Genomic DNA, 22682 nt, shown 5'->3' on the forward strand with positions numbered 1-22682 from the left:
TCTTCCTTAGTGGAACAGGAAATAAAAGCAACGTTTCAAATTCCTCTTAAGTTATGAAGCCTTAAATAATTTTTTCGATTCCAAACCAGCTTTGTCTTTTTTGGCGCGTAACTGCGTGAGTAATGAAGTTTATTCAAAGTTAAAAATTCAAAGAACAAAAGGCACGAAAGAGATCAAGTAATATAGTCTGTGGTTAAGTCGCTTATGTTGTTCCCTCTCGCCTAAGGTTCATACAAGTGGTTAACAAGAGTACCGGGGCAATCGATCAACGCAAAATGTTGCCTCCTATACGCGTTCCCTTATCGACATATTTGTGCATTTGCTAACTACAGTTAGATTTGTTGGGATGTTTTGGTTGAAAGTAGAAGTTGTAGAAAGTCTTTGGGAACGAAATCTCGTTACCCGAATTTACCACTGTTGTTGGCCTTACGAAAATGCTAGCTGACCTTTTTAGTTCGCATTTTAACGATATAAACGAAAGGAGTCAGTTCTCCAGTGTTTCGAAATTTTGAGCCAACATTTTGCTGAAGGAAACATTAAACGCGTTAGCGACTAAATCCGAATTTCTGAGCGAACAGATATCCACCGAAAAGATCAGTTGGGTGCCTTGACAGAACAGGAGAAAAAGAAGCTTTTCAGTGTTCAGTCGGTGATTAGGCTCGATAACCCCCGCTTTGTCTCAGGTCTGGTAAGCGAGCCTATTGTTGAGGAGTCATTTCAGAACAACAATGAAATTTTGCGGCGGAATTTCGGGCAAGTAGAACTTGCCGACTAAAATTGAATAATTCGCACGCTGAAAGTACTTTGAACTTGATAGAAATTATGTGCGTAGTGTTGAATTATTTGATGAAGTTTGTGTAATTAATATTGGTCAATATTCTGTAATAGAAAAATGAAACCAGACAGTCACTCCGCTTTTGAATAAGAAAAGCAAACAATATCTAATTATTTGCAGACATAATCAGAAGTCACAGAAAGCCTCGATCAAAACACTCCAAGCGAAAATATATTTGAATCTGTTAGTAAACGCAACTGCCTAGACCTCTCCTTAATTGCTTCGCCTCCATTTACCGAACGTTACGGCTCGACAAGATGTCATCAACATCATAAGGAAACAAACACGTCGTCCTTCGGTATACTCTTCGGTGCAAGATAAACTTTTATCTCATTACTGTGACAAAACTGCCTGTCTGTCTCTATCCAGCACATCTGAACTAAATTATTTTTTTACTGATTGTGGTTGTAGAAAAGATTGGATTGTGCCATACAGTGCTCAGTTAATACATTAACTGAGCAGTCTTAACTGATAAGGCAACATTTTTTTTATAGATAATCGGATTTATCCCTGAAAGCGATCAAGCGTGAAATTAAAAATAGTTGTGTCAAGGCTACAATTGGCCAGTGTAGTAGTTTACCGGAGAAATTTCTCGTTACCATTTCACCATAACGTCCCGGTGTTTGAGCTCAGATATCAGGCATGCCATATATGACCTGAGTGCTCGTAACAGCTCAACAGTCAGCGATTTTAGAAGTGCGATTAAGAAAACCTTTGTCCTGAACAGGGCCAGTTGCTCATTGAAATGAAGTCGATTATTCTGTTTTTCTTCGTGATTGCGATAACAACCGCTTCTTCGACAACCGTTCAGAAAGCTATAAATTCTCTAGAAGCAACTTTGGAGAGAAAGTTTGACGAGCTCATAGCCGCAGTGAAAGGCAATGCTCCAGAAAAACTCGGTAATTTCTGCCGTGATTACCGGTATGAATGACAAATAGCACGCCAAAGGGTGACCATTAGAGAGCGCTTAATTATTACGCCTTGACATCTCGTTTCGAGTTTCCTCGCGTGGATTTGCCGAAAATGGCCACTTCAAGCTCGCGTTCCCGATATATTTCCTTTTTTCTTTATTTTCTTTGTTTATTTTGTTACTCAACTTTTTAAGACTTATTTTGTCTCTTTTGACAGAACCGAAGTTTGCGTCGTGTAAGGAAATATACAACAAACAATAGTAAGTTCGCTGAAAGGAAAATGTAATTTTGAGCTTTTTTTGCGCACCAGTTATGTAGATCACTAGCATATACCCTCTGCCGGTTTCCACTTTCCTGAGTTTCCTTTTAATTTGTTAAGAAAGATAATATAATAATATAATAATAATAAAGACTTTATTATAAGCATTTCCACAGAGTGGCTCTTCATCCGTTAAAATTACAACTAAGACAAACTTAAGAAAAACGGTGTTAAAATGAATAACAAAATATGTGTTCCAAACGCTAAACGAAAATCAATCACAGTCTGGACCTGGCTTTCTCTTGTAGCAATTTCTTCGTCTCCTTAAAAAATAAAATTGGATCCATGCAGTTTCTTAAAGAAAGGGGAAGGTTATTAAATAAATTAGCAGCTTCATCATGAAACGTATTGGAGATCATTGATCTTTTTGGGCTGTATACCCTTGCTGGAGCGTAAGTTTCGATTTCTCTCGTAAGTCTCTAGTCTCTAGTCTCTAGTCTCTAGTCTAGTCAAGATGCCGTATACACGTGAGTAAATATGTTGCTAATATTCGTTCTGTTTTACCTAGGGCCCGAGGTGACAGAGCTTATTCGCTCCAAATGCCCTCTAGGAAGGTTCATGTGTACTGTCATATGTCAACCCATGGGCTTGGGGCATGTAGAGGAGGCGGATGGACGCTGGTCATGAAAACTGATGGCAATAAGGTACACGTCAGATAACATTTTCTTAAGCCATTGTCATAACATTTGCGAAAGTATCGCTGAAAACAACTTAAAAATACAGTTTCGGAAGTGGATAGGGAGACTTCAGCTCCTGGCGGAAATCTTCGATAACTTTTCCCCAAGGCTTTGACAAAACTTTGCTTCTTCAGTTAACATCTTAAAAAACTTCGGAAGTCTTGTATATGGGAAACACTTTAGACGGTTCATGAAAATTATTTAGAAACCTCAGATGATCTTGGAAGTACAGTATTCGTTAAAGAGGATCTCGCAAATCTTGCTAGGAGTAGCATTATAATAATATTATACGAATTTAACGCTGGTGATGATCACCTTGAAATGCTATGTCATAAAATGTAATCAAATAAAGTGGGCACTGTAAAAAATAAGTCATTTTTACTAGTTTCTCTAAGTTCCGCAGGTAGGCGGTGTGTAGTTGCGCAGGATAGTGACACCCCTGTTCAAAATACAGAATTAAGTTGCGGATATTAATTTACTAAAATGGTTTGTCGGTCGCGATCAGCATCTCAAATGATGTAACAAACCCGATTACCTGTTTTCATAGAGCTAAATATTCCTCTCATTTCCTGCAGCCAACGTTTCACTTCGATGCCAAATTCTGGAGCAACAAGGTCCACGTCGACTTCAACCTTCCAGGAGGAAAGACTTTGTTTGACAACCACGAGACAAAGCTACCAACCTACTGGAACACAGCCTTCTCCAAGATCTGTCTCGGTATGAAGATCGGACATCACACAAGATTTATTGTCATCACCAAGCATTCCAACTCTCTGTACTCACTAATTGCTGATGGTAATTACCGCGCCACCTCACTGGGTCGTAACAGATGGAAGTCGCTGATGGGTTCTTCTTCATCCTTGCAACCAAACTGTAACAAAGAAGGGTTCAACACTGTGGGTAAATATAGCAATTCCCCCAGAGCCAGAATCGGTATCATTGCTAATGAACAAAATGACTGCGATACTCCTGATTCCAGAATCGGTTTTGGTACTGGAGGATACCCTGATAACTCCAGCACGTGTGGAAACCAGGTTAAACATGGAGGAGATAACGGAGACAAGGCCACCAAAGCCATGGGTTACATTCTGGTGCAGTAATTATCGCAAGGAACTGAAAAACTGAACTTTGTCACAAAGGCCTTAAGCCATAAGTAAAGTATAGAACAAAGAAAAGTAATCCTTCGATAAGAAAACAGCTTTTTTTAGTTTTAAAAACAGAAAACGCAACAAAAAAAAAAAATGTACTTGTTATGTTCTCTGGCTTCACCAAGAACGGCATGGATGCAATGTTAATTAGTTTCTTTATAGAAGAAATAAAATTGGTGATGGGACTGACTTGAGTGGTAAAAGTGTTGACAGGAAAGAGAATAAGCAAAGTATTTGCCCAACGCAAGAAAACCCCGGTTTTTGAGCCAACCTTCTCAACTCCACTGGCCTGCGAAATGATCCCAAGTGCACTCAAATTAACTATCCATCCAATTCTTTCCTCCAGAAAATCAACTAAACAACGAGAACTCGCTTGTTAGGGTGTCTAAGGGGTTACTTTTGTTTCTTATCGATAGATCGAGCGATTGATTCACTCTTTTACGGCTCTGTGTTTGGAAATTTTGATTCGAACACTAAATGGGGATTCTTTGGGAAAAAAAGGCCTAAACTAAGAGATTGAATCAGTTATATATAAAAATAGCAGCTGGTCAGTTCGCGCAAAGTTCGTGCAATGGGGGACGGGAGGGGATTTAGCCAACCCAAATCCTTATGTTCGTTAAAGATTTATAGTTTCGGTCATCATCGTATGAGTATCACGATACTCACAGGAAGTCACAGGACAATAACTTTTTCGCAACATCACGAGGCCTTTTGCCAAATATTCACTCACAGTAAAAATACCTAGCCTCGCTTTCATAGTTAGGCTGAGACCCTTTTATAACAGCGAGTATTCATTAGTTCGCCCTCTCAGTCTGCAAGCCTTTAATTTCAAATGCCACTACTGGTCACTGGTTGGACACTTGTTTCAGTTAAAGGTAAACATGAGGAGGAGGTGAAAAATGATGACGTTAACTTACCCACTCCAAAAAGGATCCGAAAAATGTCTGTCCACTGCATTTTGGTTTTAATGCTGCTGCGTTTAAAAACGAACTGTTAAAAATGGTAAGAGGCTCAAAGTCTACATACTATATCACGTGTACTGCTAATTCAACTCAGCGTGTGACAGGTGTACCTTATGTATAGACAGGCATTAAACTACTTTACGAAATTGCACGGTTGTGGACTCCTTAAGGACAAGCGGAAGTGATGAAAATATTGTGTAGACGACTACTGATCGTCATAAACTTTATTTATAAACAAAAGGTGACACTTTCGTAAAAAAGAAACTATGTATAATTTGTTTGGGTGATCTCGTAACGAGGCAGGGTTGCTAAGTGGATATTAATTAACGATATTGACATTAAAATTCATCAAGTTATCTTCTCTGCCAGAAAAACATGAATAAGACAATCAGCTTGTAGGCGATATTGAAAGCTCAAAGGGCATGTTGGCTTTAAGATAAATGTTCAAATTCAGGGAAAGGCGCTGTAGGATGTGAGCAAATAGCTTATAGTAGCGAACCAATCACAGCGCCGAATTAATTATAGCCATACAGTGGTTCTCCATGTATTAAAAACTGTGTTCAGTAGATAAATCCCTTCACGTGTCGGTTTTATCGGACTCAGGCAAAAAGCCTAATTTGCATAAAAGCAGAAAACAATCATAACATTTTTTACATTAAACAAAAAATGTCAAACACGGTAGTTATATAAAACTTGAAGACCTTAACTGATTTTTGCTTCAAAGTGACGGGCATTTTGGTCACGTGACCTGTAAATGATCATTGATTGTTAATGGTCTTTTAAGCTAAATGCGGTATATAAAATGAAATAGAATTAAATCCCCTTTGGTGTCATACGTTTACATGTCAAGGGCTTGAAATGAATTAGCTTTGTCTGTGTGTCCACTTAAAATAACAGTCCTGTAATTATGGGAAATAGGTCACGTGACTATTAGAAATAACTTCTAATAGGAATGACAGGTACCACCATACAAGGCTAATTAACACTGTAAAAGCTGACCAGTTACCATAACCAAAAAAAAAAGGTTAAAGTTTGAATCTGAGGTAACCGTGTTTTTTTTGGTCACTGTAAACTTTAAATTATGGGTTAAATTGACCATTACTTTATCAGTTAAAATAACCGTTTTTGAAAGATTGTTTTCACCAAAAAATATGGTTGTTTTAAACGTAGTTATACACGCCTTCTAACCCATTTTAAATAGCTTGTTATTACCCGATTTTTTTTAGGCCAAAATGACCTTTTATATTAGGTTATGTAACCTTTGGATTTTGGTTAAAACAACCATTTTTTATGGTTGTCTAAAGATTTAAAATGGTTATAGTAACCTCAGTATTTTGGTTCTGTCAATGAATCTGAGGTAACCAATTAAAAATGGTCAAACAGTGGTCAAATTAAGAGCGTATCCATGAGAGGACCAGGTAGTGGTGATACATGCCATCTCACCGATTTCAATGAAACTTGGCCAGATTGAAGGGCCCACCTAATAACTTCAAAAGCTAAAGTGGTTTGATATTTGGAATTTTCCGGGGGGAGTTAGACCACCCCCCCTGCTTTTTTACAAAAATTCCCATAAAAATTACTATAAAAAAGCGAAAAGTAAGGGGCTCCTTAAGCTTGTAGAATTTATCTAATTCTGTTGTAGCTCCACATGAGCATAAGTACACCCTTTATGAGTTATGTGCAGGAGTCTCAGATTATTTGATTAATTACCTGTCAATCAATGCAAGTTAATAATTAACTAGGTAAAATAGCATATCAAACTATGGTGATTTTGTGGCCAAATATCTCCAATGGCCAACTCCCACCCAAAAAGATACAACCATCATGGTTCAGTTTTACCTTTGGCCTAACCAAATCGATAAAAAAATTTTTGGGACCTGCTATTTTCAGCGTGTATGACAAGCTCAAACCCTGAACATCTTGCAAAAGATTTTGGTTTAATACAAGCCCATAGTCGCAGCAGAAAACAACTTGGGAGCGAATTAAAGGGTCCCTCCCATTCATTTCTATTAGTTATTGATCTACTGACTCTCTCGTAGATGATATGATAATAATACAGTCAAACCTGTATTAAGCGGTCACCCTCGGGGAATGGCTAAGTGACCGCTTAATACAGGTTGACCGCTTAATACAGGTTGCACAGAATACATCACTTACTTGGTTAAGAAAGTTCGGCGGTAAAATGGCATGACAAGGAGAGCATGGTATTGAAACAGACTAGTAAAACATTAACGCCACGATTGTGCAGCTCATTAGAAGCTCAATTGCCTGGCACGCTATTTGTTACCATCTTTAAGTGGTTTCCTTTTACAAGGTGACCGTTTAAAACAGGTCAAGAATATAGAAACAGCTCGCTGGGACTTAGTATAGGGTGACCGCGACCGCTTAATAGAGGTAACCGTTTAATACAGGTCAGAATTACAGTAAATAAGGGAAGTAATTTTCGGGACTTTGACAACTGACCGCTTAATAGAGGGTGACCGCTTAATACGGTGCCGCTTAATACAGGTTCGACTGTATCTGGAATTTTCGCCAAAATTATGCCAAAACTGGTAATTATAGGAGCCGAAAATCAGCATTCACAGTTGGTTTCCCCTAGTAGGGCGAGAAAGTGGTACGTTTTCGCTTTACAAGCCCAAACAGAATGTCCACTCATAATCTTAGCATGATTTTAAAGACTTTTATTTCAGAATCTAACCTCAAAACCATTCGGATCTAAAACTGAAACAAATAGTTCACATATAGTAATGTAGTTGTTGACAAACGAGTAAAACGTGACAGCATTTTGGACTAGATGTCGCCTCAAAGTCGACACGTATACCCTTACTATCCCATAAAATAGAATTATTTCTGTTGGACTCTGAGCAATGCCGAAGATTTGAGTCTTTAAATCAGAGTGGCAGCCAAAAATAGGTAAGCTTACTTACATTATATAAGCAACACTTGAATCCGTTGAGCTGTTTACTTCCCGAAGCGTGATCCGACGTCTTTCAATTTCACGTAGTCTGTCGCGTATATTTAAACCTCAAACACCTCTCCATCTCGCTTAAGCGTAGCTTCCTTGGCTTGCTCACTCAGAAAACCTGCATCGCCATCATTTTTGGCGAACTACAAACATCAACTGTAATTCACGGTTTTGGGCAATGCGATAGATCTACAGCGTATTGCGTGACTAACCCGAGCCTCCCTGTCGGTCAGCGGACACGCTGGGTTTCTGAAACGAAATACGTGAACAGATACTATCTATTTCCACAATCAAACGAAACTGAGGAGATATATATGAGAACTATTGACTATTTAATGATTTTGTGTGCTTGTTATCCTTTTCTGTACATAAGACATACTTGTCAGTCATAAGTGATTTGTTCATCCGCAAAGTAAACACAAGTTTAGGTACAGTGGAATTTTTCCGGGAAATTTCTTAGTGTTCGCATTGGATTTTTTCGGTACCCGAGTGCTATCTTGAAAAAATTCACTTTGAGCCTTTCATAGTTGTTTGTGAGACAGTAAAATTGATCCTTTGCACAGCTCATAGCAAGTGTGAACTAATTCAAGGATGACTGGCAATACTTGTTACTTGTTATAATATCTCTGAGTTAGTACGCGCGGTGCGAGTGGTCAATTTTGCGAACCGTGCAATGCTAGTGGTCACTGTACGGCCCACTAAATTTGAAGTTTAACCTCGGAGATATAATAAATGTCTTACTGACCTCGTTTTCTCAGTCCGTACCGTAAGTTACGGATCCTTGGGGAAAAAAATGTTGCCCGGAATTTATTGAGTACGGAGCTCGAACTCGGTTAGTAAGAGATATGTTACTCCGTCTAATATGTAATCAGCTGTAATTGATTTCCTGTTTTTGTTGAATGTTTATTGCCGCTACTGATTCCCTGGACTTAAGTTTTTCACAGAATTCTCTTTTACAGATGCACAACTGAAAATTCCGGAACTGTCTAAGCAATCAATTTTGCGATTTTGCGCGGTGTGAGTCAGTTTTGCGGGCCGTTTTTTCACTATACGACCCACTAAATTTGAAAGTTTATCCTCGGAGATATAATAAATATCTTACTAACTTCGTTTTCTCAGTCCTTACGGTAAGTTATGGACCCTTGTCTTTTCCCGTTGATTTATGACCTTCCGGCTTGGCCGGGCCATAAATCAACGGGAAAAAACCCGGTCCGTAATTTACAGTACAGTACAGACCTCAAACTCGTTGAGTAACTCCGTCTGATATAATCACCTGTAATTGATTTCCTTTAGTTAGTTTTGTTGAATGTCCATTGCAGAAATTGATTCCCTGATCTTTAGTTCTTCACAGAATTCTCTTTTCCGCATGCAACCTTGCCCGGGGCAAAAAAAAAAAAAAAATGAAAACGGTTTTTGTTTTAGGGGGAAAGTTCAGCAAATAACTTGAGCAAAGACATGCTTTTCGCATTTCAAACAAAGATAAGAAATTTCCTTAAACTTTTTTTCATTTGTAAAAAACCGTTTCGACAACAAGGTAACAAATAGTCGGATGGAGTACACAAAAAGTCTCTTGATATTTCCTCTGCGGTAACTGAAATCGCACGTGCGCGTGCAGCTCAGCAAAGACCAGGGAATCAGTAGCCGCAATAAACATTCACCAAAAAAATTAATCATTAAATAGTATATAGTTCTCATATATATCTCCTCAGTTTCGTTTGATTATGGAAATAGATATTATCTGTTCACGTATTTCGTTTCAGAAACAAGTTAAATTCCAGCGTGTCCGCTGACCGACAGTGAGGCTCGGGTTAGTCACGCAATACGCTGTACTGATCTATCGCATTACCCAAAACCGTGAATTACAGGTGATGTTTGTAGTTTGCCAAAAATGAGGGCGGTGCAGGTTTTCTGAGTGAGCAAGCCAAGGAAGCTACGCTTAAGCGAGATGGAGAGGCGCTTGAGGTTTAAATATACGCGACAGACTACGTGAAATTGAAAGACGTCGGATCACGCTTCGGGAAGTAAACAGCTCAACGGATTCAAGTGTTGCTTATATAATGTAAGTAAGCTTACCTATTTTTGGCTGCTACTCTGATTTAAAGACTCAAATCGTCGGTATTGCTCAGAGTCCAACAGAAATAATTCTATTTTATGGGATAGTAAGGGTATACGTGTCGACTTTGAGGCGACATCTAGTCCAAAATGCTGTCACGTTTTACTCGTTTGTCAACAACTACTATGTGTGAACTATTTGTTTCAGTTTCAGATCCGAATGGTTTTGAAGTTAGATTCTGAAATAAAAGTCTTTAAAATCATGCTAAGATAGTGAGTGGATATTATGTTGGGCTTGTAAAGCGAAAAGTTACCAGTTGCTCGCGCTACTAGGGGAAACCAACTGTGAATGCTGATTTTCGGCTCCTATAATTACCAGTTTTGGCATAATTTTGGCGAGAATTCCAGATATTATTATCATATCATCTACGAGAGAGTCAGTAGATCAATAACTAATAGAAATGTATGGGAGGGACCCTTTAATTCGCTCCCAAGTTGTTTTCTGCTGCGACTATGTGCTTGTATTAAACCAAAATCTTGTGCAAGATGTTCAGGGTTTGAGCTTGTCATACGCGCTGAAAATAGCAGGTCCCCAAAATTTTTTTATCGATTTGGTTAGGCCAAAGGTAGAACTGAACCATGATGGTTGTATCTTTTTGGGTGGGAGTTGGCCATTGGAGATATTTGGCCACAAAATCACCATAGTTTGATATGCTATTTTACCTAGTTAATTATTAACTTGCATTGATTGACAGGTAATTAATTAAATAATCTGAGACTCCTGCACATAACTCATGAAGGATATACTTATGCTCATGTGGAGCCACAACAGAATTAGATAAATTCTACAAGCTTAAGGAGCCCCTTACTTTTCGCTTTTTTATAGTAATTTTTATGGGAATTTTTGTAAAAAAGCAGGGGGGGTGGTCTAACTCCCCCCGGAAAATTTCAAATGTCAAACCACTTTGGCTTTTGAAGTTATTAGGTAGGCCCTTCAATCTGGCCAAGTTTCATTGAAATCGGTGAGATGGCATGTATCACCACTGCCTGGTCCTCTCATGGACACGCTCTTAACCATTTTTTATAAGACACAAAAATAGGTTATTTTAACGGATAGAAATAGATTACAGTGACTACAAAATAAAGGTTCAAATAAACGTTTTTAATGGTGAATTTAACAATTCTGTACACCCAAGATAATGCAAAAGAACTGTGACATACAGTTCTTACAACAATCTTTTGTGGTTATTTTGAACACTTGCCAAAAATGTATTTGCTTCAAAGCTCTAACAACTCAAACAAACTCTTCTTCAAAAGTAAAAAAAGGGTGTTTGTATAATGTTTTTAAGCCAAACCTTAAAATTTGCAAACTATTACTACATGTACCTCATGAAGCCATACTAATTTCAATCTCTTGCGCTCATTTAAAAGCATATGTGCAAAGTTTTTCTTAATAAAAAAAGTTTTAAAATCTTAATGTTTCTGTAACTCAGCGAGAACATGTTCCACTGAAAGTGGAAGTGTGGCGCTTGCAAATCCAAGCAACGTGTGCTCCAGTAACAGAAGCACATTCTTCTCACTGCCACCATTACCCTTTGGGAACTCCATATTGAAACAATAGAAGCTTCCCAAAAGGGTAACAACTGCAGTGAGAATGTTAGGTGGCCTGAATTTGCAAACTACCATTCCTTCTGATGCCAGGAAGAGTTCATTTAAAGAGTTCAAATCCCCGGTGCTGATAAGCCTCGGGGATGTTGATGACGTAACCAGTTCTTCAACAACTTGATCAATATTCTCACTCTGTAAATCCAAAAAAGAAAAAGCTGAATTAGCTTCCATTTTTTATACAGAGAAGGATGATTTAAGGTCATAGAAGAATGCCGACTCTGTTTGAATAATAATAATAATAATAATAATAATAATAATAATAATAATAATAATTATAATAATAATAATAATAATGATAATAATAATAATAATAATAATCTCTTAAGCTGAAAACAATGTTTATGAGCTTTAGCCGACTGTCTTATAAAGGGTGTCTTCTTAGAGACAGTAGGCTGTACTAGCTCCCACTGGAGATAAACCTGTAACCTTCTGCACACTGGTTGGATTCTCTAATCACTGGACTATATGCAAGTCAAATTAATTGCCACCAGGCAATTTACAAGCAAAGGTGAAGGTGGAGGTGACCAACTAAACTCTGGATGCCTTCTTTCTTATGTGTATAAGCATACCAATATTGTTCTTAAATTTGGTGTTTAACTGTTCTAGTCACACTGATACCTTTGCTCTGATCCAAAAAGACTGAGAGCTTGATTGTGTCCCTTTCCTCTTCTCCGCAGAAAAAAAAGGAAGTGCCGCCATCATACAGCAGTTTTGAACTTCTGAAATAAGACAAAAGAATAGCAATTGAAATCATTAACAACCATTTTCCATACAATTAGAGTGATTTTCAATGGAGTGTTGTATTACTCTGACCAATCACAACAGACAAATAACTTTATGAACTAATCAAAATTTGTAGCAAATACATGTAACCAGCACGAAACACAGGAAAAAACTTGCAGCCATATCACTTCTCACTGGTTGAGAAACTGGCAGGAGCTTTATCAACCAATCAAAGAGCATAGTCAAGCAACACCAAAATAAACACAAATTACTGAATTGAAATTGAAAACTGCTCTAAGGCAACAAAAAGAGAGTATGCACTATGCTACAATAATGGCTCATCATGTGCTAAAACCAACCAAAATTGATTATTCAAATATTATAATACAATCTAGACATCTTGTCAATACGTGTACTGTAAAAGTTTGTACTTCATATCAATTTGTAGTGATAAACTAGCACGGTTCTCATTAGAAGGTGGGACCCGGGTACCGGTACCAAAATACACAAGAGTCAGTACCTGCCTACTTTCAAACTGAACATAAAGAATTTCACTTCAAGTGTAATTTTCTGCCCAGCTACTCTCCTATAGGTCCCCCCCCCCCAACTTCAAAACTTAATGAAACCCCTGACAAGTGAGCAGCACACCGCCACTGCTCTTGCTACAGGGTTCCATTCCATTCCATTCTCCTGAATGTTCTACATATGTTATGACACTAGTTGGAATAATTTCTTTTCTCAACATCAACTTTCATGCCATTTTATCTTAAGAGATTAGTTCCTTTAATAAGTTAATTTGAGCCTCCAGTTTAATCAATTAGTGACATTTTAAGGATAAATTAGATGCTCAACATCATTGACGCTTAAAGATTTACCATAACATACATGTATGGTGTATCTCACTACCTTCTTCATCCAGAAACTCCACCCCTTCTGCCTGCTCCATAATCTCCATGACACTAAAACTCTGGACCCCAACCAGTTATGTAACGCTCAAAATATGTCACGCATTTTAAATTCTTGCCGCCTATTTCCTGGACGCAAATACAAGCGTAGCTTTGCCACGCATATCCGTAGGTGTGTTTTTATCATTTGTAAAATTCCTTTATTTGTGCTAGGTATAAATATAGGCATACTTGTTAGTTTTGTAAAACTCCCTGATGAAGTGTGCGCTAGTCACACGAAACGCGTAGGAGAAAATAAAAAAGGTTTTACTACACAAGTAGTTCGCAGAAGTGCTGCTCACTGGATAACCCTTTTAAAAATTCTGGAACCATTTCCAAAATTGTTGTATTTGGTGATCAATTTATATATTTCCGGATTACCAAATACAAGACAATTGAGTATAATAGGCATTATCATGCATTTGAAGTTTGTAGAGAGCTTGAGCCTGACAAGGTGCTTATAAGGCAGGAGATGTTGGCAACTTACATGCCAATTCATGCTGTAAAGCCATATGAACAAAATCGTAGGAATGGGGCTTTGTTTGTGGCCCCAAGGTTTATGATACCAGATGATTAGAATATTTTTTAACAATCACACAGACAATTGGACGGGTTAGAATTGTCTGTGCTTGTTGTGATTTAGGCTCAGCAGCAATTGAGTGATATATATGTGCATGTGGTAACATGCACTTGTAGCATTTGTGGCTTTTTTGTCCTGTTTGTGATTCATTGTATCAGTAAAAGCATGTTACTACGACATAACAACACTGACTCTAAAAATAAAGAACCATATGTTGTTTTTTTATGTCTTTGTTTAGTCTCTTAGATGCATACAACAAACGATTTTACAAAGCATTCATTTCCTTAAAACAACTAATTACAATTGGTTGTTAGGTTATAGAAACTATTTCCTTTGTTTCCTTTGTTTGTTTTGACCAATAAAAAAGGTTGTTTTGACCATTTCTCGTTCAACCGATTTTTTATGGTTGAAGTAACTTTTAGTAATTGGTTAATGTAACCACTTCCAAATAGGTTATCATATTAAACCAATTAATTTAGGGTTAAAATAACCTAATTGGATCAGTTATAACCTTTTTAAATGGTTACCTTAACTGGTCTGTTTTTACAGTGAATAATGAGCTTTTATAGTGTAATAGTATAACACCCTAAAAGGTTTGATTATAGTTTGTTTTATATACTCTGTTTTACTTAGACGTTAATCATCATCTAATGGTCACGTGACCAAATGCTCCACACTTTAAAGCAAGAATCAGTTACCGTCATCAAGTTTTATCTGACTGCCAAGTCTGACATTTCTTTGTTCAATCTACGAAATGTTATGATTGTTTTCTGATTTTATGCAAATTAGGCTTTTGGCCATGCTTTAATATGCCTGAGGAGGATAATTTCCGAAACCAAAGATTGTCCAAAAACTGAACAGTTGGCCGAGAAGCGAGGCTTTTTAATCATTTGGTAAAACTCAATTTATCTGAAGAAGTTTGCTTTCCTGGCTTCGATACGCACTTCACATTTAAAAGAAAAACATGTTGCCCCGAGCGGGACTGGAACCGGTAACTAGTCGGGCGTAATAACCACTGCACTTGGGAACTTAAACAACCACAGCGACAACGCCGCAAATCAATTGATCTAATGAGGAAAAACATCGCTCTGCACGTGCGTTTTAATTTTTCCTACATTAGTTTGCCGTCCTTTGCAAAATAACGTCAAATGACTAAATTCAAGGTAGAACTCCAACGCCACGCCTACCAATAGGCCATTTTACACTTATGTTCACCCTTTTGGCTCAAGTTGAATGGGGAATCGGACTACAACAAAATCAAAATTGAGCAGGCAGGCACTATTCAGCTATTTTTAAAAAAATTGTTGAGAGCTTGTTCGCTTCAAGATTTCCAGTTTTGTCGACTTTTCTTTTGGTTTGGCGACTTATGAGTCGCTACATTTCTCGGTTGAAAATTTCCATGATTATTACATTCAATATATGACAAAGGATATCGAATCGTACTGTTTTCACGAACTAGAGAGAACCTCGGGAGGCTTCACAACCCCTGCCACAAACGAGCCCATACGATGCCCTCCCTTTTTTGGGGGGTTCATGAACACTTGCTGTACTATGACTCAGCAAATTATTAAAACACTTTCAACGTACTGTCAACAAATCTTGTTCACTTGATCCAATGCCAACTCATCTTCTAAGTCACTGGGCTAATTATAACAGACATTATTAATGAACCCTTATGCTCTAGTGTATTCCTAGCTGTACTTAAATAGTCTTTAGTGTGTCGAGTTTTGAAGAAACCTGATCTTGACAAAGATATTCTAAAAAATTGTTGACCTGTTGCAAATATTCCTTTGATGGCCGCAGGTATTGAAAAGGTTGTTGCGGACCAAAGGCATTTCCACAAACCACTTATTGCCTGCTATCCAATCAGCGAATCGGAGACATCACTCCACCAAGTATGAGATTTTTCGAGTTATTAATGATGTACTAAACCATTGATCTTCGTCAAGACGTTGTCTCTATAATGTTGGACCTGTTAGCTACCTTAGACACTCTCGATCACACTATTCTCCAGGACAGTCTATGAAATTGCTTTGGATTTTAATATAATGTGTTAAAATGGTTCTCCTCTTACCTTAGTGGTCAGTCTTAATTTGTCATAATAGTTAACATCGAGTCCACGGCATGTCGAATTCTTACGTTTGGGGGTTAGTTTTCTTACGTTTGTGGGTAAGGAATTCTTAGGTTTGGGGGTTAGTTTTCTTACGTTTGGGGGTTAGTAATTCTTACGTTTGTGGGTTAGATTTCCTACGTTTGGGGGTTAGATTTCCTACGTTTGGAGGTTAGTTTTGTTACCTTTGGGGATTAGGAAATTCTTAAATTTGGGGGTTAGTTTTCTTACGTTTGGGGGTTAGTAATTGTTACGTTTAAGGGTTAGATTTGTTACTTTTGGGGGTTAGGAATTCTTACGTTTGAGGGATAGTTTTCTTACGTTTGGGGGTTAGTTTTCTTTCGTTTGGGAGCTAGCAATTCTTACGTTTAGGGGTTAGAATTCTTACGTTTGAGGATTAGGAATTCTTACGTTTGGGGGTTTAGAATTTTTATGTTTGGGGGTTAGTTTTCTTACGTTTGGGGTTTAGTAATTCTTACGTTTGGGGGTTAGTTTTCTTACGTTCGGGAGTCAGGGATTCTTAGGTTTGGGGATTACATTTCTTACGTTTGTGGGTTAGGAATACTTACGTTTGGGGGTTAGGATTTCCTACGTTTGGGGTTTAGTTTTCTTATGTTTGGGGATTAGAAATTCTTACGTTTGGGGGTTAGGAATTTATACGTTTAAGGGTCAGTTTTTTACGTTTATGGGCTTAGGAATTTTTACGTTTGTGGGTTAGTTTTGTTGCGTTTAAAGGTTAGTAATTCTTAGGCTTGGGGGTTAAATTTCTCACGTTTGCGGGTTAGATTTCTTACGCTTGCGGGTTAGTTTTCTTACGTTTGGGGGTTAGGAATTTTTACGTTTGGGGATTAGTTTTCTTACGTTTGGGGTTTAGTAATTTTTACGTTTGGGGGTTAGTTTTCTTACGTTTGGTAGTTAGGAATTCTTAGGTTTGGGGGTTAGATTTTTTTTATGTTTGGGGCTTAGGAATTAATACGTTTGGTGGTTAGTTTTCTTACATTTGGGGGTTAAGAATTCTTACGTTTGGGGGTTAGTTTTCTTACGTTTGGAGGTTAGTAATTCTTACGTTAGAGGGTTAGTTTTCTTACGTTTGGGGGGTTACTTTTCTTACGTTTTGGGGTTAAGTAATTCTTATGATTGGGGGTTAGTTTTCTTACGTTTGGGAGTTAGGAATTCTTAGGTTTACGGGGTTAGATATCTTACGTTTGGGGGCTAGGAATTCTTACGTTTCGTTGTGAGTTTTGTTACGTTTAGGGGCTAGTAATTCTTACGTTTGAGGGATAGTGTTTTTACGTTTGGGGGTTTGGAATTCTTACGTTTGGGGGTTAGTTTTCTTACGTTTGGTGGTTAGGAAATCTTACGTTTGGGGGTCAGTAATTTTCATGTTTGGAAGTCAGTTTCCTTACGTTTGAGGGTTAGGAATTCTTACGTTTAGGGGTTAGTTTTCTTACGTTTGGAATATAGGAATTCTCAGGTTTGAGAGTTAGTTTTCTTACGTTTACGGGTAAGTGATTCCTATGTTTAGAGAATTTACGTTTGGGGGTTAGTTTTCTTACGTTTGAGGGTTACTTTTCGTACGTTTTGCGGTTAGTTTTCTTACGTTGGGGATTAAGAATCCTTACGTTTCGGGGTTAGATTTCTTACGTTTGGGGGTTAGATTTCTTATGTTTAGTGGTTAGGAATTCTTACGTTTGGCGGTTAGTTTTCTTCCGTTGGGGATTAGGAATTCTTACGTTTGGGGGTTAGATTTCTTACGTTTTGGGGTTAGTTTTTTTTTACGTTTGGGGATTAGTCTTCTTACGTTTAGGGGTTAGTAATTCTTACGTTTGGAGATTAGATTTCTTACGTTTGTGGGTTAGCCATTCTTACGTTTGGGGGTTAGTTTTCTTACTTTTGGCGGGTAGTCATTCTTACGTTAGGGGGTTAGTCATTCTTACGTTTTGGGGTTAGACTTCTTACTTTTGGGGGTTAGGAATTTGACGTTTGAGAGTTAGTTTTCTTTCGTTTGCGGGTAAGGAATTCTTACTTTTGGGGGTAGTTTTCTTACCTTCAGGGTTTAAGAATTCTTACGTTTTGGGGTTAGTTTTCTTTTGTTTAGGGGTTAGTAATTCCTACTTTTTGGGGTTAGTTTTCTTACGTTTAAAGGCTAGTAATTTTTATGTTTGGGGGTTAGTTTTCTTACCTTTTAAGGTTAGTAATTTTTACGTTTCGGGGTTTCATTTCTTACGTTTAGGGGTTACATTTCTTACGTTTGCGTTTTAGGAATTCTTACGTTTGGGGGTTAGTTTTCTTACGTTTGGGGGTTAGATTTCTTACATATAGGGGTTATGAATTCTTACGTTTGGGGGTTAGTTTTCTTTCGTTTGGGGGTTAAAAAATTTTAACGCTTGGCGGTAAGTTCTCTTACGTTTGGGGGTTAGTTTTGTTACGTTCGGGCGTTAGTTTTCTTACGTTTTGGGTTTGGATTTCATACGTTTGAGAATTACGAATTCTTAAGTTTTGAGGTTAGTTTTCTTACTTTTTGGGGTTACGAATTCTTACTTCTGGGGGTTACTTTTCTTACGTTTTGGGGTTAGGAATTCTTACATTTGGGGGTTAGTTTTATTACGTTTTGGGGTTTATAATTTTTACGTTTCGGAATTATATTTTATACGTTTGGGGATTAGGAATTCTCACGTTTGGGGGTTAGTTTTCTTACGTTTAGTGGTTAGGAATTTTAATGTTTGGGGTTTTGTTGTCTTACGTTTAGGGGATAATAATTCTTACCTTTGGGTTTTAGATTTCTTACGTTTGGGGGTTAGGACTTCTTACGTTTGCGGGTTAGATTTCTTACGTTTGTGGGTTAGGAATTTTTACGTTTGTGGGTTAGTTGTCTTGCATTTGAGGGTTAGGAACTCTTACGTTTTGGGGTTAGTTTTCTTACGTTTAAGGGTTAGTAATTCTTACGTTCGGAGGCTAGATTTCTTACGTTTGTGGGTTAGGAATTCTTACTTTTAGATTATAGTTTTCTTACGTTTGGGGGTTAGGAATTCTTACGTTTTAGGGTTACTTATTTTTACGTTAGGGGGTTAGATTTCTTACCTTTTGGGGTTAGGAATTCTTACTTTTAGGGCTTAGTTTTCTTACGTTTGGTGGTTAGGAATTTTTAAGTTTTGGTTCGAATTGACTGTTTATTTCTTTTCTAGACAAAAATACAATACATGTACTCCAAAAAACGTCGTGGTCTCACAAAACGACCCAAAACGTTTTTCTCCATTGAAGTAGGTCATGTGACCCCAAACACCAAAAAAACAACTTCATGTAAAACGGTGTAAGTATCCTTCGCATTATTCTCCCCCTTCTCGATGGGCCAGTGGCTCATCGAATCCATAACGTTATACTTAATGTTCTCAGTGTTCCTTGGTATGGTTCAAAGTACTCTCAATGTTTTTAAATGCTCATAATGTTAGTGTTTTCAGTGTTTATCTTGTCTCCTGGCTGCTGCGTCCTCTGCGGCACATTCTAAGGGACAAATCCTGGCGATTGGTCTGACCAAGGCATTACGACCCACTTGCACTTTCACTGCTCGAACATGCCCGTCCTTTCCAGGGTAAACCTCCTGATTTCTACCAAAGGCCAATGTCCACGAGGCGTGTCTGGGGCAATCACTAGAACAACATCATTGACCTGGATGTCTTTCTGTTCCCTCTGCCACTTTGTCCTACGGTTGAGTGTTGGTAGCCATTCTCGAAGCCAGCGGTGCCAGAAATGCGGCACCAGCTCTTGTAGACGTCTCCAACGCTTTCGTAGGCTAAATTGGCTACTGTCAACTGTTTCTGAAGCAAAGTGACCCCCCACTTGTCCGAACAAGAAGTGATTAGGGGTAAGTGATACATCATCTAAGGGGTTTGCTGACTCGTACGTTAACGGCCTGGGGTTAATAAGAGCTTCAGCACCCGTAAAGGCAGTCGTCAGTTCCTCGTCTGTAACATCTGCACTCCCCAGTATTGCATATGCTGCTCTTTTGGCCGCTTTAATCATTGTCTCATGGACCCCACCAAAATGGGGAGCCAGAGGGGGGTTAAAGTTCCACTTTACACCTCTATTTGCAACCGAACTCACAATCTTGTCTTTGTCCAGTTGTGCAACTAGCTCCCTCAGCTCTCGCTCCGCTCCAACAAAATTACTCCCGTTGTCAGAAATCATCTCCTCTGGTAGACCTCTTCGATTTGTCATACGGAAGAATGCATTCAAGAAGGAATCTGTGTCCAGCCCGTATGCTATCTCTAGGTGAACAGCTCGTGACAGCAAGCATGTAAATAAGCATAGGTAACGCTTGGTTCTCCTCTTGCCCCTTCCTTGTACGGTCACAAATGGTCCTGCAAAGTCGACTGCTGTTCTGGCGAACGCTCGCAAGGGCAATTTCAGTCGGATCTTTGGTAGAGGGGCCATTATCTGCTTTGCGGCTTTTGCTTTCCTTCGTTGGCATTCGCAGCATTCTCTTTCGACCCCACGAATCTCTTCTCTTGCCTGCATGATCCAAAATCGGAACGACAGCAATGACAGCGTGTGATTGGTTCCCACTGATTGGTTGCGTCCCTCATGAAAAGATTTCACAATCAACCTTGTCACCGAATTCTTCCTTGGTAGAAAGACAGGGAACCTTGCATCAAATGGCAAATAGTCAGCATAGCGTATGCTGCCATCCGATCGAAGTAGGCCATCTCCGTCCAGGACTGGCTTCAAACTCAATAGCTTGCTCTTTGATGGAAGAGCCTTCTGTTTTACCAGTGCCTTGTAATCTTCATGAAATACTTCCTGTTGTGCTTTCTTGATGATTTCGATTTCCGCATCTGCGATTTCCTGGCAACCCAGCTCCCCGTGACTTCTCTCATTGATATGTATCCTGCAGTTGTTCACAAATCGCCCAAACCATGCTCTAACTCTCACTAGTTTTCTCCAACATGAAAATCTGCTTGGCTGTAAAAGGGAAGGTGTCTCTGGCATCAAAGCAAACAGGGTTGATTCTTGCACTGGCTCTCCAGACGTCTTCATTTTCTGCCGCACTTCCATTGCTGCTTCGGGACTTGGATCAGTCTTTGCCTTTGGCCAGGTTTCTTGGTCCTTGCTCAGAAAAGTCGGTCCCCGTCACCACATCTCATTTTGTTTCAATTCAGCAACTGCAGCTCCTCTAGTCGGAAGATCAGCTGGTGCTCACATAGCGCCACTGATTAGGATTACTTGAATCATGTATCTCCCCGATCCGATTTGCCATGAATGGCTTGAAGCTCCGACTGCGACCTCGTATCCACCTCAAGACGTTCATGCTGTCGCTCCAAAATGTCAGTTGGTTCCTGTCAAACTTGAGTACCCTTGCTATAGACAGGACCAATCTCAATCCCAAGACGGCTCCCATTAGTTCGAGCCTAGTAATACTTGTTGCTGACAAGGGTGCTACCCGTGTTTTAGAGGCCACTAAGCTGGTCGAGACTGTGCCATCCTTGTAAAGGTATCGTGCATACGTCGCCGCTCCATATGCATCAGCTGACGCATCAGTAAAGGTGTGTAGGGTTACTGCCTCAACACTACGATCTAATTGCAAACAACGGGGAACTTTAACATCTGATAACTCTCCAAGCTCCTCAAACCACCTTTTTGCTCTTCTAGCTTGGCTTTGGTCTAGTGGGTCATCCCAGTCCAATCCAGAGGTCCACATCTCTTGAAGAAGTATCTTTGCTCTAATCACGTAAGGCGCTAGGAATCCCATGGGATCAAACAACATGGCTATTTTGCGCAGAAAGTTCCGCTTGGTTAAGGGATAGTCATCCTCAGGTGGGTTGGCTCTGTAAGTAAAAACATCTTCTTTGGCGAGCCACAACACGCCAAGTGTCTTTACCGAAGGCAAATTTCCTCTGTCTAAATCAACTTCAGCAGCTCTGTCTCCTTCTGGAATCTTCTCAAGTACTCGCTCGGAGTTTGAAAGCCATTTCCTTGCGTGCATACCGGCTGACCCCCACAGTTTTGAGAATTGGTCATACAGTTCTAGGCATTCCTCGTCACTAGGTGCAGAGTCCATACTATCATCCATGTATGTTGACTCCAAGATCGTTTCAGTAGCTTTCGGGTACTGTTCCTTGCTTTTCATTGCGTGCTTCTGCGAAACAAACTTATGTTCAAACACTCATCTGTTGTAATTAGTAAGCATCAACTCGGTCATTTTCTTCTGTATCTTAATGTACAAAGACCCATGGCCAAGTTCCTCGTGTCTTCCAGCTTCTTTGAGATTAATGACGATCACATCTAGAAGGTCTGCTAATCTATCCAGATCTCTAGCATTACCAGTACGAATAGGTCAGAACTGGTCCAATTCCTCCATATACAAATTGACCTGACGACGCTGTCCACCATATTTTCTCTCTAATCTGCTCTTAGCTGTTTCATAGCCTTCCGGTGAATGACCCTAGCTCTCGACCGCCTTCAATGCCTCCCCAGACAGGTACTTTTTCAACTGCAACAACTTATATCCTGCAGTGGCTGAGGCCTTGTCAATACAAGCCATGAATGCAGCTTTCCAGCTCCCATAACACCGTTTGTCACCACTGAAGACCGGAATTGATACTCTCGTTAATTGTTTCCACATATCCTTTCCAAGCTCATGATTGGACGATCCATCTTCTTTAGTTTCCGACTTTGTATCATTCTTTGGCGACGGCGGGAACGATGACCCAAGTTCCTCATCCATGGCACCATCGAGTTTCCATAATTTATCAGTAGCATCTTGTTTTGCCAGGGATAACTCTTCCTTAGCT

The 22682-nt window shown here is 39.1% G+C and overlaps 4 protein-coding genes across 4 annotated transcripts; 1 reads left to right on the plus strand and 3 right to left on the minus strand.

Moving 5' to 3' along the window:
- Nucleotides 1-1580: 1580 nt before the first annotated feature.
- On the plus strand, nt 1581-4011 carry LOC146487461 (putative skeletal organic matrix protein 5). Its single transcript, XM_085085180.1, has 3 exons — nt 1581-1756; nt 2574-2709; nt 3318-4011. Exons 1-3 carry the CDS (start codon nt 1581-1583, stop codon nt 3840-3842), a joined length of 837 nt encoding a protein of 278 aa, XP_084941306.1. The 3' UTR covers nt 3843-4011.
- Nucleotides 4012-11010: 6999 nt separating this feature from the next.
- LOC146487462 (uncharacterized) lies at nt 11011-13214 on the minus strand. Its single transcript, XM_085088897.1, has 3 exons — nt 13167-13214; nt 12156-12256; nt 11011-11669 (listed from the first exon to the last, which is right to left on the minus strand). Exons 1-3 carry the CDS (start codon nt 13204-13206, stop codon nt 11343-11345), a joined length of 468 nt encoding a protein of 155 aa, XP_084945023.1. The 5' UTR covers nt 13207-13214; the 3' UTR covers nt 11011-11342.
- A 6238-nt stretch (nt 13215-19452) lies between these two features.
- On the minus strand, nt 19453-20946 carry LOC146487463 (uncharacterized). The gene has a single exon (XM_085085187.1). It carries the CDS (start codon nt 20944-20946, stop codon nt 19453-19455), a length of 1494 nt encoding a protein of 497 aa, XP_084941313.1.
- A 130-nt stretch (nt 20947-21076) lies between these two features.
- Nucleotides 21077-22018, minus strand: LOC146487464 (uncharacterized). The gene has a single exon (XM_085085194.1). It carries the CDS (start codon nt 22016-22018, stop codon nt 21077-21079), a length of 942 nt encoding a protein of 313 aa, XP_084941320.1.
- Nucleotides 22019-22682: the final 664 nt, after the last annotated feature.

Source organism: Pavona decussata, unplaced genomic scaffold (genome assembly GCF_977016875.1).
Source record: "Pavona decussata unplaced genomic scaffold, jaPavDecu1.1 SCAFFOLD_16, whole genome shotgun sequence".
NCBI lineage: Eukaryota > Metazoa > Cnidaria > Anthozoa > Scleractinia > Agariciidae > Pavona > Pavona decussata.

Bases quoted from the DNA above. Each gene is read 5' to 3' on its own strand.
- LOC146487461 (XM_085085180.1), top strand. From the start codon at position 1,581: ATGAAGTCGATTATTCTGTTTTTCTTCGTGATTGCGATAACAACCGCT. The intron at 1,757-2,573 runs GTATGAATGACA...TGTTTTACCTAG, and splicing joins AATTTCTGCCGTGATTACCG to GGCCCGAGGTGACAGAGCTT. The intron at 2,710-3,317 runs GTACACGTCAGA...CATTTCCTGCAG, and splicing joins TGAAAACTGATGGCAATAAG to CCAACGTTTCACTTCGATGC.
- LOC146487462 (XM_085088897.1), bottom strand. From the start codon at position 13,206: ATGGAGCAGGCAGAAGGGGTGGAGTTTCTGGATGAAGAAG. The intron at 12,257-13,166 runs GTAGTGAGATAC...GTCTTATTTCAG, and splicing joins GGAGTTTCTGGATGAAGAAG to AAGTTCAAAACTGCTGTATG. The intron at 11,670-12,155 runs GTATCAGTGTGA...TTGGATTTACAG, and splicing joins CTTTTTGGATCAGAGCAAAG to AGTGAGAATATTGATCAAGT.
- LOC146487464 (XM_085085194.1), bottom strand. From the start codon at position 22,018: ATGAAAAGCAAGGAACAGTACCCGAAAGCTACTGAAACGATCTTGGAG.
- LOC146487463 (XM_085085187.1), bottom strand. From the start codon at position 20,946: ATGGAAGTGCGGCAGAAAATGAAGACGTCTGGAGAGCCAGTGCAAGAA.